This window comes from Phocoena phocoena, chromosome 8, assembly GCF_963924675.1.
Source record: "Phocoena phocoena chromosome 8, mPhoPho1.1, whole genome shotgun sequence".
Taxonomy (NCBI): Eukaryota; Metazoa; Chordata; class Mammalia; order Artiodactyla; family Phocoenidae; genus Phocoena; species Phocoena phocoena.
This window is the reverse complement of record NC_089226.1, coordinates 8,380,424-8,399,596: the sequence shown is the minus strand read 5'-3', so window position 1 is coordinate 8,399,596 and position 19,173 is coordinate 8,380,424. Positions and strand designations below refer to the sequence as shown.

Sequence of the window (19,173 nt, the reverse complement as noted above, 5' to 3'; positions counted from 1 at the left end):
CCCAGAAAGAGATGCTTTTTCTAAAGACCACTTCAAAAGGTTTAAAACATCGCCATTTCACTTACATCTTGTAGAGCACCCATCACCAGACGATCAGTGCATAACCAAAAGAAGGAAAAAAAGGAGCTAGTGAAATTATATAGTAGGAGTGGGGGGAGTTTTATGCTAAAACAAAGACTCACGGCGAATTCTAAGAGAAGAAACACAGAGAGGCCTGACGGATTACAGGATCACTATTACGCTGAGAGAAGGTCAAATTCCCGTGCGCGGATGGTAGTGAGGGGGCGTCAGGGAGAGAAATGAGGGCTCCGGGGAAGACCAGGCAATAAGCTCAGAGCTCTGCCCATGGAGGACAGAGGCAGCTTCTCTCGTTGTGGAGTTAGAGCATCCGAGGAATCCCACGGCGGGGCGGGCCAGGGCTTACAGAACTGGACCAGTTCCATCAGGAGAGTGAACCACAATGCTTTCGGAAAGCAGTATGGAAAAACGGAAGGAGCTCAGATTACAGCTCCAGGTAAGTCCAAATGCTGGCTCTGTGGCTCACCTGTGTGACCTGGGGACTTTACCATCTACTTTGTAGATGTGTCTTAACAGTAAGATTTGAGATAGCAGTAACAAGCACCAGCACAGTGCCTGGTACACAGCAGTTACTACACAAATGTTAGAGCCATCGCCCACGCTGTACTTTCCTCTGACTTCCTGGCAAGTGACATTAGGTAGGACTGTTTTGGGTGACTGTGCAGGGCTAAAAGTTCAGAACAACTCACGGTTAGAGAGCACTCATAACTCCTAAACATGAAGGCAATTATATATATATTTATATTTATATATCTCAATATATAAAGGCATTTTTTTATAAATAAAATACAATAAAAGGGATAACACTTAAAACAGCGTTACTAACAATATAAATAAAGCAGTCCACAATGAGATTGCCCTAAAGGTAAAGTTGTTTTCTCTTCCTAGTGGACAAATCCCGTATTCAAAGTCAATCTTTAAAAGCAGTTTATGACCTAAGGCTCATGCTAATACACCTCTGTTTCCTGAATCAAAATGACTGCCTACAAACATTTACTCCCCAGTTTTCTAAAACTCCCTTTGTGACTGTATTGCCTGTAACTTGACTGGCAACACAGGGTATGTCTTTATATTCTGTGTGCTAGGACTTTGTCCTTTGCTAGCCACAGAAGTAAGGGACACAGCTATCCCCCTCCAAAGCTAACTGCATCTAAGCAACGTGAAGAATAAATCCAGTCAGTATACTACAGGCATGGACGTCTGGAATGGAGAACTTGACCGCAGCATCCCTGATACCCGACTATGAAATCATATCTACTACATTCTACTCAAAGTAATCCTGGCATAGTGACCCAGCTCACAAAGCACATTCCACTAACAGTTCTATTTATAAAGTATATAGACATATGTAAGGGGATATTGACGCATTTATATAGAAAGTCGATTAGTACAGTATGCTAGTCTATTTCACTGCAATTGTTGGGAAACTGTAAAAGTTTTCCACTTACGCTGGAATTGCTTGACTCTTAGGTAGGATCTGTTTCTTCCCCAAAGGGAGGCACGATCCAGAAAAGAGCAGTGATCCATAAAGCTTGACTCAAGCTATTAAATACACTTAGAGTGTTGTTTTGTTTTGTTTTAGATGTGGAGAAGAAAAGCCTTCCAACGACAGCTGCAAACGTCCTCGTCACTCAGAGGCGGCAACAATTGTGATTTATGAGCTCGGCTAATCGAAGCTTTAGGTGCCTGTTACAATGATGACATTCAGAAAAAAATGTCTGGAAACTTCAAACCTCCAGATTCTTTTCTGACACTCCCATCTTCCAGGTATTGCCCAAGCTGGAAATCAGAAAACATCGATTTTCAGGGGCTGTGGTACCATGACACATCCTATACTAATGGGAGAGCTTCCGCCGAGATAGTCCCCCTGGAACCCTCCCTTTTTCCTTAAAATGCACATCTTTCTCTTCCAGTCACTACTTGAAAGTCTTATTTTGCTCCTACTCTTAGAAACAGTCAAAAAGAGCCCCATGGTGACCATGTTATAAACAAATGCAATTTAAAATTTTAGTAGGCATTCTTTTTCTCTCTGGCCCTGGCTCCCTTTCTGCTTCTGCAATAACCCAACCAGACTTAACCACCACCATGTCCATGACACTCTTTGTGATTAGTGCCTAGAAAGCTGGACATAACTTGTGCCCATGTGCAGACGGTCTATAGGTCAACTATCACTTCTGTGGAAGGCACTCATCAAACTCACAAGACATCTGCTATTACAAACATCAGGCTACAACTGTGGTTGACTACAAATGTTCTCAGAAAGTCTGATAACATGATAGTGAAAGACAGCTTTCCTTCTGAAAAGTTCCAATGGCCTGTGCAATTCTCTCTTAGATGAGTCAGCCAATAGGTGGGATCATCGTAGGAGGGGCTCTTACTGTCGCTGAGGCTCTTGGACAACGTGGAATGATCCCACTGCTCTCATATGATTGAAAACTATGCCAAACCAGGTTGTTTACTACCGAGGGGGAGGAAGAAATAGGGAGGGAAACTTTTAAGGCATAAATAATATAAACGGGCACACATTTTAAGATACATTCATATGACATTACTACTACAAAAAATAAATAACGATTTTTCTCTGAATTGAATTAATGTCCTTCACACAGTCCATCCCCAGGCCTGTTTTGTGCAGTTACTGGCTTGAAGTGGAAACATGGCGAGGCACCGACACATCCTCAGGTTTCCTGGGATTGCTGAAGGACACCTGAAGGGCTGTCTACAGGAATGCCAGGAGGAGACCATGGTGTCTTTTCAGCGCAGTCCTTTGAAACAGGTGGCAAAATAAGAGGATTCCAACTTAAAATTTTGTTCTCTGTTTCTGAAGGCACACAGCTGTCTCCTGAAACACAAAGGTTTGGAAGTGATAAAGGCTGATTTTTATCAAAGCAGTCTACAAACATTACCTTGAGCAATAAAGAAAGAATCACGAGCAAGATCAGAGCCCAGTTACATTTAGTTTGAATCTGAGGGAGACAGTAGGTTTAGAAGGTTTAAAATGAAGTTGAGCTCTCATGAACAGTTGTACAATTCATCTTAGGGTTAAAGGAAACCCCTTAAAAGCCCCCAAATTACCATCTTAAAGAGAGGCTACAACTCCAGAATCAATTCAAATGAAAAAGCTCAGGATCACAAAATGCATCCTTCTAGCAAGTCTACTTTCAGGTACAAACTGAATCAAAGCCTATTTGGATTTATTTTCCAAAATGTTCTCAGGATGAACAACCTGAGATGAATGGTGTGCATAACAAAATTTCAAAGAACTCTTTATTGAGTCAACTTTTTTTTAAGTATCCAATATCCTCCCCCCCCACCCAATATCTAAGAAATACGTGAGTTGATCACAGAACATTCTGAAAGCATCACCTTTCCTGATACGGTTCTTAGTTAACTGAAGACTATCTAGAAACTTAAGATTTATAATGTCTTGCTGTACCTCTGTTGAACTCTGCTGCAACTTCCACACAATCAGAGCTGGTCTCATTTCTATTGTCTTGACAGCAAATAGGCTGTGCAGGTCTTCGTGCCTTGTCATCTTTGACGCCCTTCTCAGGTGACTGACCACAGTCGGGGACTGTGGAAGCCAGACACACAGGCATCTTCATGTGAATGAGGGGCTTCATTTCCAAACCATCCTGAGGATAAGGTGCTACCACTGGGACCACAGGAAGGGGGCTGCTGCTGAAACTGCTGTTGGTTTTGGTGAAACACCTATAAAGGGTAAACCAAAAGAAATAGAATTGTATCTAGAGGGATCAATAATTAAAAGTCACTCATTTTGAAATATCATTTGGTATTTTGTATTCATAGATTCTTAAGAAAGATGGATGCTTAGAAATAACTAAATGATTCACTATGATTTGAAATATCAAAAATTAGAGTTAAAGTGAAATACAACAGGAGAATGCATCAAAAAGCAAACCAATTAACAATGGAACTGTATATGATGACCTATCCCATGTTTCCTTTGCCCTAGTCTGCTGTCAGAAGTTGTCTTCATAATTAAATAGCTCCAGAATATAGCACACAGACGGAAAAGGCCATCCACACTGGAAGGAATGAAAGAAAAAAAGAGGAAGAGGACAGAAAGCTAAGAAACTTTGGCCATATGAGAGAAATGACCTTATGAAAGAAAGCCAACAAAAACACGCTGTTTTGAAATCAGATATGTTCCCTCTCGCTCTTGGAAAAAACACTACAAGAACTAGACACCCAAAATCCAGGTTTTATTTTTCAATTTTTTTCTTTTTAGAATTAATTGCTAGAATTTATTAGTACTGAGCATTCACTTCAATTCTGCCCTACTTTTATTTCTTGCCTTCATCCAAGATATGTGTTTTCTCTAATTTTTTTCCTTCCTGTTCTTCAGATTGGATAATTTCTATTGATCTTCCAGTTCATTGACTCTTGCTTCTGTATTCTCCAATCTGATTTTAAGCCCTATCAGTAAACTTTCCATTCCAGTTATTTATACTTCTCAGCTTTGGAATTTCCATTTGATCTTTTTAACTGTTTCTATTTCTCAGATGAAATTCCCCATGTGAATTCATTGTGTGTATATCTTCAAGTCCTTGAGCATATTTGTAACAGCTGCTTTAAAGTCATTGTCTACTCGTTGTGATATCTGGATCATCTCAGAGTCTGTTTCTATTGACTATTTTTTTCCCTTGAGTAAGTATCACATTTTCCTATTTCGTTACATGTATAGTAATTTTTTTAACTGGATTTTTCCCTCTGATTTTCTGGTTGATCTGTTGGCCTCAACCTCCATCCTTCAACACCTTCAGTTTGTGTTCTTGACCCAAGATTGGAGAATGCCCTCAGGCAAAAACCCATAAACAAATGTCACCCATTGTCTTTCAAGGTTAGATTTATTCAGTTTCTGCCTGTTTCTGGTTACTCTACAATACTTTCAAATTGTCCAATTTCATCATTATTACCTGTGGATGATCAAGCTAGTCCATCATTAACAGAAACTGGAATCTAAGAAGTATTTATATAAAAAATAAAAATATTTTTTATTTATAAAATTAGGAGTGAGAAAAGTCTGGAGAAGACATTTCATTTCGCTTTGATCTGGGTTTGTTAGGTAGGAAACACACAGGACTGACCAGTAGTATGATGGAGCTAGGCATGTTAGGGAATAAAGATAAGAATTCTTTGGACTTCCATCCTTTGAACATGGGATGGTATGCTTCTGGAGCGTAAGAAAATCAGTAAAAGGAAGTCCATGCAACTGTTACCAGCATTTCTGTTGGTTCAAGTTATTAGAAATACCAAATCCTAAGCATGAAGACTCGGAACCTGGAAGAGAATAAGACATCTGTCAGGAAAACAAATCCTTAATTTAAATAAGTCCAACTTTAATTTCAAATAGAGAAATATATTCACTCTACACTTAGTAGAACTCAGATACCAGTCACCTGGCATGAAAGCAAAGTATGTCTGTCAGGTATTCATCTGCACAGAATAATCTGACTACAGCATTATCTAATATGACTGTAATTTTAACTTTTAATAGTACAGGAAAGATATATACCTGATTGAAAGAATATCTGTGTTCCCATGCAAGTGTTAAGGCAGTCAAAAGTGGAGGGAGCACTGGTGTGGAAGAAAGTTCGTTGGAGTCAGAATCAAAGCACCGCGCTGGACAGATCATGACTCCAGGAAAGCGTGGCATTCCTTATTGGTCTGATGTACATTTTATTCAACTCTGAACTTAAAATTTCTTCCGGGGTGCTGACGAGGGTGAACACGAATCTCTTGACATCCATTTTAAAATGTCCATGTTATCGGTCTCTTTTTTCAGTAGTCTCTTCCACTGTCGCAACACCCAGGGAACCTGAAAATCCCCCTGAATGTATTCAATTCATGAGAATCCACAGACCGTAAACAGGGTACTCACCCAAAATATGGGGCAAGTCCAGGGGAAAAATCTTCTTGTTTTTTTTTGTTTTGTTTTGTTTTTTTTGGCCGTGCTGCATGGCTTACAGGATCTTAGTTCCCCGACCAGGGATTGAAGCCGGGGCCACAGCAGTGAAAGCGCTGAGTCCTAACCACTGGATCACCTGGGAACTCCTGGAAAAATCTTTTTGCATTCAAACTACTACTAATGAGAATTTAATAGATATTATATATCTATAAATAATGTTACTTAGAAGAACCCTTTATTCTAAAACCATTTGCTGATACTTTCTAAATGTCAGACACTGTGGTAGACACTGAAAGTATAAAGATAAATACAACAGGTTCCAGCTCTCAGTCTAGCAGAGGAGAAAAAGTAAACAAATGGTTACAATATAATGTAGTAAGTGTAATATAAGAAGGTATAAAAGACACTGGGAGCGCTCAACTTTGAGATGGGCTATAGACGTATAGCTGATGAGAACAGGGTACTTCCCACATTCCAGCTAAAGACCAGTGTGTATTCCTCCATGCTATTTCAGACTCAAGCGTCTTATAATTGAGGAAATTACAGTAGATGGCAATTGTGGAATTAGAGAGTAAGAACGATTCTGATTTCAAAAAACCATAAATATCTCTGGTCAGGGGAATCTATGTGGCTACCATGATTCGCTGGAAATCATTCTTAAAAATTAAGTTCCTGGCTTCTGGCTATGGCTGATTATATCAGAACAACTCTCCTGCCAAAAGCAACCTGGCAATTAAAAACGATGGCGAAATTTTAGTTTAAATCTGTCAAAATCATCAGAGAGCTACTCCAGCACTTAAGTGGCTGAGATTCCAGAAAAAAGGTAAATGTGAGTTTCAGCACCACTTTTCCTCATGAGGCATCCACCCAGTTCAGTGCAGGATGAAACGCTAAGACGTCAGCAGGAAGTGGCTAAGGAGCTGAGCAGAACTTCTGGCAGTTTCCTGGGGCTGGGAAGACAGAAATTGGAGCTCAGAGCCTACCAAAGAGAAGAGGCCCCGTAAACACCCCCAGGCTTTTCACTGGGACCCTTGAAGGGTTACATTGTAAAAATAACAGTGAAGCAGGAATAGACAAGGCTTTTAAAAAGACGGAAACTCAGCATTAAATCAGCTCAATCGCTGATTGGGTTAAAATGATCTGCCCCTTGCCTAACTGCCTGCCAAAAACAAAAGTAAATCCTTTCTGGGGCAAGAAAACATCTTCCAGAGACTCTATGAGTTATTATATGCAATGTCCAGAATTCAGTAAAAAATTACGTGGCATTTCTGGAGACAGAAACAAGAGAAAACTAAGTGATGCAGACATTGAGTTAGGAGACAAAGATTTTAAAAGAACTGGATGAACATATTCAAGAAAACAGGTGACAAGATGGAGAATTTTAACAGAGACTTAGAATCTAATAATAATTATTATTTGGAATTTCTAAACTAAAAAGTAGAATACCTAAACGAAGAGCTCAATTCATGGAGTTAAGACCAAATTGAACACAGATGACTAGAGGTTTACTGAACATGAAGCGTGTCTCTGCACGGTCTTCAGACTGAAGCACAGACACAAAAGGATGGAAAATATAGAAAGAAGCTTAAGAGGCATACGAGGCATAGAAAAAAGCTCAAAAATATATGCTGGCACACCTCATTTTATTATGCTTCACTTTATTATACTTCGCAGATAACGCGTTTTATACAAACTGAAGGTTTGTGGCAGCCCTGCGTCAAGCAAGTTGGTCAGCGCCATTTTTCCAACAGCGTTTGCTCACTTCTGTCTCTGTCATACATTTTGCTAACTCTCGAAATATTTCAAACTTTTTCATTATTATTATATTTGTTATGGTGATCTGTGATCAATGACCTTTGACTGTAGTTGTTTTGAGGTGCCACAAACACTGCTGTCTTAAGAAATTGCCACAGTCATTCCAGCCTTCAGCAACCATCACCCTGATCAGTCAACAGCCATCAACATTGAGGCAAGACCCTCCACCAGTGAAACGATTATGACTCACTGAAGGCTCAGATGATGGTTAGGATTTTTTTAAGCAATAAAGTATTTTTAAATAAAGGTATGTACATTTTTTTGGGACATAATCAAAAAATTCATGTGACTCACTTTATTGCAATATTCAATTTATTGCAGTGGTCTGGAACCAAACCCTTGATATCTCCAAGGTATGCCTGTAAAGTTGGCATCTCTCTGGAGGACAGAAAAGAGAGAATGGGATAAAAGCTATATCTGGAGAGTTAAAGGCTAAGAATTTTCTAAAACTGATGAAAGTTCAAGCCACAGATTTAAGAAGTTCTATGAACCCCAAGCAGAATAAATACAAAGAAAATTATACTTTCAAATGTGAATAATTAAATGGCTGGAAGCAAAAATACAAAGTGAAAATCATAAAAGCAGCCAGAAGAAAAAGACATTATCACCTTGAAAGGGAACAACAGCTGTATAGATGATTCTTCAATAGAAACAACAGAAGCAACAAAATAATGGAATGACATCGTTAAAGCACAAAAAGAAAGTAAACGCCAACCTAGAATTTAATGAACAGTAATAAATACCCTTTGAAAGGGAAGATGAATTGAAGACATTTCCAGACAAAAAATCTGGGAGAATATGTAACCCTCGGACCTTTACTACAAGAAATACTATACGGAATTCTTCAAGTTGAGGGAAAATGAGTACCAGCAGACAACAGGAAGAAATACAGAAAAATCTACAAACAGGAAATGAGGGAGAGGGTGTGGAGAAAAGGGAACCCTCCTACACTGTTGGTGGGAATGTAAATTGGTGCAGCCACTGTGGAGAACAGTATGGAGGTTCCTTAAAAAACTAAAAATAGAGCTACCATATGATCCAGCAATCCCACTCCTGGGCAAATACCTGGAGAAAACCATAATTCAAAAAGACACACGCACCTCCATGTTTATTGCAGCACTACGTACAATTGTCAGGACATGGAAGCAACCTAAATGTCCATCGACAGATGAATGGATACAGAAGATGTGGTACATATATACAATGGAATACTACTCAGCCATAAAAAATAATGAAATAATGCCACTTGTAGTGACATAGATGGACCTAGAGATCATCATATTGAGTGAAGTAAGTCAGACAGAGAAAGACAAACATCATATGACATTGCTTATATATGGAATCTCAAAAAAGGGTACAGATGAACTTATTTACAAAACAGAGTCACGGATGTAGAAGACAAACTTATGGTTACCAAGGGGGGAAGGGGGGTAGGGACAAATTGGGAGATTGGGACTGAAATATATACACTACTCTATACAAAATAGATAACTAATAAGAACCTACTGTATAGCACGGGGAACTCTACTCAATACTCTGTTATGACCTATATGGGAAGAGAATCTAAAAAAGAGTGGTTATATATACATGTATAACTGATTCACTTTGCTGTACACCTGAAACTAATACAACATTGTAAATCAACTATACTCCAATAAAAACTGGTAAAAAAGAAGGGATGAATAGCAACAAAGGTAATGTCGGGAATTGTGACTAAATATCGACCGCAAAAAACAGTAACTGTATTGTCTTAAAGGATTTTAAATATTTATAGAATTAAACCACATGACAAAAATAACAAAACACTGGGGAGGGAACTGGAGTTAAAATGTTCTAAAGTATTTTATTGTCTAGGAAGTAATAAAAGTACTAATGCATGTTAGACTCTAATTAAGATCATAATGTCCAGCACCAAGCACACAGTAAATGGCATATCGTATGACCTCAAAAATGCTGAAAAAATAATAAACATTAGAACATCAGACTTTTTAAATAACCTTTTCTGTAAGCAAGTAAATTTATTATCAAGGAGCAACAATTAAACTAATTGGTCAAGATACCTTATAACAGACCATACCTAAAACTAAGATAATACACGTAGATTAAAGTGAGAATGAACCATGGGACGTCCCTGGCAGTCCAGTGGTTAAGACTTCATGCTTCCACTGCAGGGGACACAGGTTCGATCCCTGGTCAGGGAACTAGGATCCCGCATGCCGCTCGGCACGGCCAAAAAAATAAAGTGAGAGTGAACCATACACTTACCCCTTAAGATTTTTGTACCACAATAGTAGTTATCTCTGTCCTTGTTCCATACTAGTTCTGTTGTTTGGTCTTTCTTCTACCTGTTGGCTTCAAAGTTCTCTGACTTAAAATTCAGTCTTCTGGAGGACGGGCAATGCCCGTCCTAGGTGGCGGAGAAAGCTCTTAGTGACACAATGGAGCACAGTCAGGCACTTAATGAAATCCCCGATCATGATGTAAAACAAACTAAGTGAGCTTCTGGCTTGATGTTCCATTTCTCTGCAGGAATCTGGAAGTAATACAAAGGTGCTAGAAACCTGAAAGACAAAAGAGGATCAGGTCAGAAAGAGAAGTTTTCATTTAAAAAAGTAAAGTTAAGGTGTAGGAAAAAAATATACTTGCCAGGATTTGAAACACCAGGGCAGTTCCCTAAACACAAGATATTATAAGTTAATAATTGGCTTATATAGATCTAATATGAATTTAATTTCATAATGCTGACATAAAATAATGAAGACTCACCAGATAATAAGATGCCTTAAGTTCTTCTGTTGTTTTGTTCCTTTTAGTTTCTTTTCTGTCCTGCTCATTTCTTTAATTTAAAGCAAAGGACGAGATTTTTAAAGGAAATCTAAGGGCAGTCTAACAGTTTGAGTGTAGAGCACTTCCATGAGAATGAAGGTGAGCTACATGGATGGGACAGGACCGAGGGATGGTCAGGACAGAAGAGCCAGGGCCAACTACGATGGATGGTAATTAGAGGGCTGATACTGTCACCTGGTTTTATGTGCTGGGAGTTAACAAGCAGAATACACATGTTTTAAAAGAAATTACAGATATTTAGCAAGAGAAAAGTGCAATTTCCTATTACATATTCTTTAGCAGCTATTTTTCAGGTAAGTGATATAGAAAATCACAGCAGTGTATACTTTTATTCCGAACTGTGACTCTTAATTAACAGGGTGGTGCTGGTAGTAACATCGTCATTTGAGTTAGACTGTTAACATGATTATAACCCAAATTTCAACATGATAAACCGAACTGATTTAAAATTTTCTAGTATGCCAAACCCTAACTCATAGTCATCAGTAATTAACCACGTAGATAACCAAATATAAAAAGTTCAGTCACCTTACTTTTAGTTCATTTCTGGATGTCTACATGTGTTGACATAAATATGGCTTCAACTTGGGGGCTACATGCTAAGATATAAGCACAGAGGTCATAGTCGATAAAAAAGGAATATAATACCTGTTCTGAATATAATTAGGCATATAACATGTAAAACAATTCTTTTACTGATAACGCTTTAATTAAAATTTCTTTTTTTTTAAAAAAAACTGTGGCTTTATTTACTTATTTATTTTTGCCTTGCTGCGTGGCATGCGGGATCTTAATTCCCTGACCAGGGATCGAACCCATGCCCCCTGCAGTGGAAGCATAGAGTCTTAACCACTGGACTGCCAGGGAAGTCCCTAAAGTTTCTAAAGTAATCAGATAATCACAAAAATAATACCTGTATATACGTAAATGTAAGGGACCCAAATCTATAACAAGTGAGAGAGAGAAAAGGGCAAATGTCTGTGTCTGCAAATGTATCACATTCATTAAGATGCTCTTATAGGGGCTTCCCTGGTGGCGCAGTGGTTGAGAGTCCGCCTGCCGATGCTAGGGGACATGGGTTCGTGCCCGGGTCCAGGAAGATCCCACATGCCGCGGAGCGGCTGGGCCCGTGAGCCATGGCCGCTGAGCCTGCGCGTCCGGAGCCTGTGCTCCGCAACGGGAGAGGCCACAACAGTGAGAGGCCCGCGTACCGCAAAAAAAAAAAAAAAAAGATGCTCTTATAATGCACATCTTACAGTTTACACGATACAAAGAGCTTGTAATTTTACTATCTTAGGCTTCTCAAACAATCTTTCAACTGCAGTTACTATTGGCTTAAAGTGGGGTGAAAGTTTTCACTGAGTTGTCTCTGGCTCAATGAAACGACTTTTCCTAATTTTAAAACATTGAGTAAATAGAACTCTGTGCATCATGCCACATACAAAAATCTGTGCTGTTTTGCAAGAATTCAGGTAGTCTGGGACCTGTTAGTTTATTACTAAGATATCTTTTAGTAAACAGGAGAGGCCTGTGTGACCAAGCTGTAAGGTAGGAGAATGACTATTATAGTGTCATAAAAATAAACTATTTCACCAACAATCTGAATAGCACAGACTAGGAAATAAGAAATTGGAATAGTAGCATAGGATTGTTTTTGAAAGAATACATTGCTTTAGTATCTGACTAAACATATTTTGGACGTTCCAGTAAAACTACATAGCACCTCTAAAATATTTTGCAGAGAAGTATCCCATTTCTGATTACACAGCTGAATATTTGTTAAGCATGATTATGTGCAGAATAACTCTGATTAGATAATTATATACATTTTTCCTTAAGTTTCCTCTTTTGATTATCCCTGGAGGGCAGGGACTAACAACCCATGAGCCTCTTGGATGTGTGATGCTTATTTTCGTGAATGTGCTTCATGAACTTCTTCTGAGACGGTTTCATTTTGGTGGTGGTTTGTTTTAATATTCAGCTCACCCCTGCTGTTTCCTCTTGCCCCTGTGTCTGTTATTTTGCTGACCTAGCCCTTATTTGGGGGAAGTCATCAGTAACTGTACAGCAGAACCCTGATGACATTCCTCCAGGGCCCATAAAGGTTCTCCATTCTCACCGTACACTCTTTGTTGGATGCTGCAGTGGGAATTTCCTTTTGGGAATTAGTTTCTTGGTGACTGTCACCCAACAACATGTTGGGTGACTATAAATGACTGAGTGCATTACCGAACATGGCAAGTTCACACACACACACACACACACACACACACACACACACACACACACACAAAATCCTACAAATAAAAGACCAAAAGTACGAGTCTAACCATGTGACTCCCTGACAACAGGATTGGGTCTCCATATCAAAAGCAGGAGATATGTAACTCAAAAGGAAGGTACTGATCAATTAAAGAAATTAGACATAGTTCTTTCAATATTTTTCTTAGGGGATCAGGCTGATTACCATAGATGGAAGAGAATCCAAATCTTAGGCTTTGTCGTGTTTTCTTCCTTTGGTTTTATGGCTAGTTCTGAAGTAGCTGAGTGGACAGGGATAGGAGATGGCTGTAGTCATAACCAATTAACCTGCTGCAGGAAAGGAGTCCAGGAGTCCTGGATAAGCAGTTGTTTTCATACTTAACAAACCAACTGGGCAGACCAAACTCTAGGTCTGAAAGAACTACGACTATAATGAAATGTTTTCATATTCATCTCCAGACACTAGTTTTACCTGCGCATATCTGACAGCAGTGGAAGGCTTCAAGTTGGTGAAAGAGCACCCCCAAACCCAGCAATACACAGACTTTTAAGGTGATCGTTATGTAAAAACTTGGAGGTCATTTATATCTATGTGTTCTAAAGCACTATTCCGAATAGTTTTATTTCTCCTCTTGACCATCAGCCAGGTATAGATAGTACTTTTTTTCCCAGATGGATTATATACATTTTTCCAAGCTGATTTTTACTTGGCTACTTCCTGCCCATTTCCAATCTCTCAAGGACCCTTAAAGTTAATTTTTTGTTCCCTCCTGATGGGACCTCTCAGTTTGTTCATCTGTGAATTTCATCAGTGTCCCCTCTACTCTCTTACAGATTATCAAGACTGATGGTAAACAGAGCAGATTTAATGTCAATCCCTTCCCATTAAACTAGCCAAGCAACTGACAAACCCCATTTGATTACATATCCAGAACTGCACTACTGCTTTTTGAATTGAGGAGAGGAGGTGGGTAGAAAGCTATTTGATTAAAATCTGTTTAACTCTTGCAGTGCCCAAATTGTACAAGACTCTCAGCTGCGTCTCTTGTGTAGGGGGCTGGCTCCCTGAAAAGCCTCATTAAATATGCTTCTTTCCAGCTGTTCATATAGGGAGCTATTACATGCTACTCTCAAACCTGAAAAGCTCACATGGGCTGAACCCAGTGAGGCAGGCAGTCTTCTACAAATGCCACAAAAGCCCTCGAAGCAAATAAAACTCCGCAGGTTGCGGGAGTGCACACGCCCCTCTTATCTGATGTCAAATCTGCATGTCAATGTGCCAGTTTAGACAAGAAAAGCAAACTTTTCTATGACTAAAATAGAAGGATGAGAAAAGGGGCCTAAGGTTGGCAATGACTTGCTTCTTGAAAGCCCACTCTAAGAAATACATTCAAGTTTAAACCTAAGAAGGCAGAAAAAAACAAACTGGGGTGGCAAGACACAGTGCAGGCAAGATTCCACGTGGAAAGGCCTTCGTCAGTTCTCAGGCACCTGTGGACTAAGACAGCTGCCCTGGGTCAAGGTGAGTTTGATGAGGCACCCCCGGGGTCTAAGGGGATGACTCCCAAGTGTGTGAGGGGTAGACAGGTATAAGCTCTTTCCTGCAGTGTTTCCTCGTTCAGTGACGGCATCCAATTACCTGGACGCCATCCTTGACACCTCCCCCTCTGCTGCCTCCTCACACAATTACTTACGTCTTTTTTAAAAACCGCACCTCCTAAAACTCTCCAACCCACCTACTTCTCTCTGTATCTACTGTAGCTATCTTAGTGCACTATTTCTCATCTGGACTACTGCCATAGCCATCCAACTGGTCCCCTGTATCCTTTCCTGCGCCATCCAATGGATTCTCCAAACTCTATCCTCCAGGAGTGCTCTATCACAATGTTCTTTTACTTAAAATCTTTCACTGACTCGCCATGGCTCCGTACCATCTGATTTCACTCATCTTCTACCTCTGACCCTTTCGCTTACGAGGTTCCTGCCACATTAGCCTTCTTTAAGTTCTGTGAGGATTCCGGCATTCTGCTTTAAAGATTTTGCATAAATGGTACCTTGCCTTTGCCTGGAAAGCCCCCATCCTCTTTTACCTAGTTTTCCAAATTCTTCAGAGCAAAAGGGAAGTCTTTCCTTTCTACTACGTTCTTTACTTTGTCTTTAAAGCGTCCAGTTTTAATTATATATTCATTTTTACGATTATTATGTCATTTTTTTAAAAGACATGTCTCCCCATCAAACTATAAGCTCAGTGAAGGCAGGGACAATGCCTGTTTTGCTCACAACTGTAGCCTCAGCACCTATCTTGGCCCACTGTAGACCTTCAACAAATGTCCGTTGAATGAATAAATGAATGAATGAATCCTCTTTCCCTTTCTCTCTGCTGATTTTCACACCCCTTTCCTCATCTCTTTGAAGATATATCAAGGCAATAAGCAAAAAATAATAAAAGAGAGGATTATAGAAAAGATGTCTAATCACTTTAAATACTTAAGAAATAAGGACTTCCCTGGTGGTGTAGCGGTTAAGACTTCGCCTTCCAGTGCCGGGGGTGTGGGTTCGATCCCTGGTCGGGGAGCTAAGATTCCACATGCCTCGGGGCCAAAAAAAGTAAAACAGAAGCAATATTGTAACAAATTCAATAAAGACTTTAAAAATGGTCCACATCAAAAAGCTTAAAAAAAAAAGCCTTAAGAAATAAAGCAAACAAATACCTTAAATAATTAAATATATAAAAATAATCAAACTGCCACGGTTATTGTCTCCATCGGTGATCTCACCTATTCTTAAATTCTATCACTTTGAGACAAATGACTCTGAAATATAGAGATCATTGTCCCAATCTACCCCCTGAACCCAAGACCAGCATTTTCCTGTGTCTCCTTGACTTAGATACCCAACTGGCAGTTGAAACTCTAAAACCCCAAACCAAATTCATCAACTTTCCTCCGTATATCATTTTATTAAGCTTCTTATTTATATGACTATCACCGTGGCCACTACCAGGTCATTCCGTGTTTGAAACTTTCTATTCATTTGAACCTCCCATTTTTTTCCCAGATCCCAATCAGTCAATGGCCAAGTCCTAAAGATTCCAGCTCTAGAATCTCACGTTTCTCTTCCTTTCCACCCCCATTCCTCGCGTGAAGCTAAGGCCTTCATTACATATGTAGTCACACTGGTCTCCTCCCTCCAATCCTACCAGCGTACTGCCTACTACCATTAACCAGCTTATTATTATCTTGCACAGATGGCTCCCTTTCTTAAAAATCTTCAAAAGAATCATTGTGCCGCTAAGCCCAGTGTTTCTCAACACTTAACCCATATCCCCCTTTTTGATTAATGTAAAAATCTCACATCCCTCCTGTATTGTATATTACAGAAACAATAGGGATTTTTTTCTATTCCTTACATATAAAACTACAAGATTCAATGTGCTTCTTCAAACTCTACTCACTATACTTCAAGCTCTGGCTGTGAGTCACTATTATTAACTGTTGGCTCTCTGGAGGGAGGGCTTGGGCCAGTACCTAGGACATGGTGGGCACTCAATAAATGTTGATTAAATAGACTAGTAAACCCTGACAGTAAGGGTCATCCATGATATAAACTCAGACTGGTTTTCCAGTTTTATATCCTGCTCCCTCTATTTGCATTTCTCCAGCTACATTATGTCAGTGTTTCTCAAAGCATGGTCCCAGGACCAGCAGCACCAGTAGCCCCGGGACTCATCAGAAAGGCAAATTCTCCGTCCCCACCCGAGACCTACTGACTCACAAACTCTAGAAGTAGAGCCTCATAATTTGTGTTTTTACAAGTGCTCCAAGTTAATTCTAGTGTGTGCTGAAGTTTGATACCCACTGAACTGGACTGTTTACCCTCATGTAAGCATTATCCTTCCTCCTTCCATGACTCGTGATTCCTTCTGCCTGGAAACACCTCAGAACCTATTCCAGTGGCTAGTGTAAATGTTTCTTTTGACTGAAGAGCGAAAAACACTAAAATATCCCCTGGATAGCCCTCATATGTCTTAACTGAAATTATACCTCTTTTTGTGTACACACTCTTTTCAGTTGGCATTAGGAAACGCAAATTTAGTCTTAGCGATAATGTCGACATTCTAAAAGTATAAATTGACGAAAATTGTGCATATTTGGGGAGCACATGATATATCACCTGCCTCTCAGTATTAGAAGCTTATTACAAATTTTGCCGTCTTGGGGATCTTGAGAGGGGATACCTGTTTTCAGTTGCAACGTTAAATGAGTTAGGTGCTTTAGATTTAATGATTCCAATTTGGCAGAGTTGAAGATAGGTACTTACTGATGTTCATCTGTGTCAAAACCACATAAGCGCTCCTGGAAGCCAGATGAGCCACTTGGCTAACCTCGGAGGCAAGGCAGGTAAGCGAAGGTTTGCCCTAAACAGGTAGACTCTGAGGTAGGAAGAAGATTTAGGCCAGGGAGGAACAGAAGCTGGCTTTCTCAGGCTGCAGAGAATTCACCTATGCTCCCAGATAAAACCCCCATACATGAAATGCAAGAGGCCATTAACTTGAAAGCCAATAGAAGTATAATTGTCCACTGTCTTAAAGGAAAAAAAAACCATGTATAATAAACCCCCCAAATGCCACATACACACACGCTCACACATACAAAAATGGCCATGAACGCAAGATGGCAGAAGTCATTCAAATTCTTTTAAGGAAATGGGATGTATTTTTGGTACTAGGGTATGATACCTCATTATAAAGATGACGAGCAGCAAATTACCAAAATCTATAATCAGAGTATGTCGGGAGCAATTTTACACTATCTGGGACAATTCTCCATTTTTCAGATAAGGAATAGCCTCAGAGAGATTACATAACTTTCCCAAGATCATAGATTTAAGCAGTGGCAAAGCCTACGTTTACTTATTCTTAGACCTGAGGTCCGCTCATTCCATCATTCTAACGTCTGGGTTGAATCACATTTGCTGATGGCCACAGGAACCACAAAGGATGTGTTTTAATTGAGTCCATCTGATTACTTACCAGGCGTATAAACCATCTTTACCAGTTCTTTAGCATGCTCCTAACAAGTTGTGATAAAGCCTTTGACAAGCTCAGGACAAAACTGTAGCTTCACTGTTACGAGCATCTTAAAATCTAGCTAGGGTCATACAGAATTTTAAAGTGTAACAAGCAAATCTTAGTACACAAGACAGGCAGATGGCTCTTGCTAATATAGAAACCCTAAGATGGGTTAAGTAAATGATTAAAAAAAAAAAATCTCCAGAAAGCTTTATTGCGTTTGCTCTGCAGCTCTCAAAACACATGATGAAACAACATACTTTTAATTCAATGGTCGACCGATTCCTTCTTCAAGTTCTGGTTTTGATAACTCCCAGATGCAACTGTTAACTTCATAATTCGTTTTAGAAAATATGGGTCAAATCCCATTTCAGTAATGAAATAACCAAACTCCAGTCCATACTCCAGGTATTTTCTGTACTAACTATAATATGATTTTTAAGTTGCAGAGCTTTAGAGTTGGGAAGGACTTTTGAGACCATGTAATCAAACACCATCATTATGTAAGAGAAAGAACTGAGATTTCTGACAGATGCAACTTCAGTACAACAAACTATTTGATAATCCTTTGGGATTAATACGTAGAGAACTAGCATGAAAGCTTTCTGAATATCCTGTCAAAATTTAAATGTACATTTCACTCTACTTATTTTTATCTTGTCTGAAGTATTGTGAGTACATATAACTCTTAATTTAGAAAAACAGAAATTAAAAGAAAGCAAGATTATGCTACTTAATTATCTTAAGGTTTTAAGAGTTTTTAAAAAATTGAATAATCTGATACGAAAATTTCAGTAATGTTACTATGAAAAAACATTACCATACACACAGGGTTTTCCCCCTAACATTCAAACATGCTCTCATCCAGAATATAGAGTAGAAAATATCACATAGCATAGAAAAGAACTCTACTGAAAACAGACCAGGTGAGAAAAAATAAAGTCTGTATGCAGAGAATGACACGAATTCAAAGATTTCAAAAACATCAAACCTCTTAAAAGTATCTCAGTGAGAAATAAAGTCATCCAAATTGTCAATATATCTAAAGAAACCAAAGCACAGAAAGGTAAAAATTGTAAAGCTGGGGCAAAAACTGAGTAACAGCCTTAAACTTAAGACTCCACATTCTGAGATTTTATAACTTAGGTAAAATTGTAAGAACTTCCTT

At 39.2% G+C, this 19,173-nt stretch overlaps 1 protein-coding gene across 1 annotated transcript in view; it reads right to left on the bottom strand.

Annotated features, from left to right (window-relative positions):
- Nucleotides 1–2,268: 2,268 nt before the first annotated feature.
- Nucleotides 2,269–19,173, bottom strand: part of CDON (cell adhesion associated, oncogene regulated) — a 57,638-nt gene continuing 40,733 nt past the window's right edge. The window contains exons 18-19 of the mRNA XM_065881907.1: nucleotides 3,515–3,789; nucleotides 2,269–2,920 (exon numbers count right to left, since the gene is read on the bottom strand). Of these exons, the coding sequence (XP_065737979.1) occupies nucleotides 2,757–2,920; nucleotides 3,515–3,789 (439 nt within the window). The 3' untranslated portion in view covers nucleotides 2,269–2,756. The remainder of the gene's footprint in view (nucleotides 2,921–3,514; nucleotides 3,790–19,173) is intronic.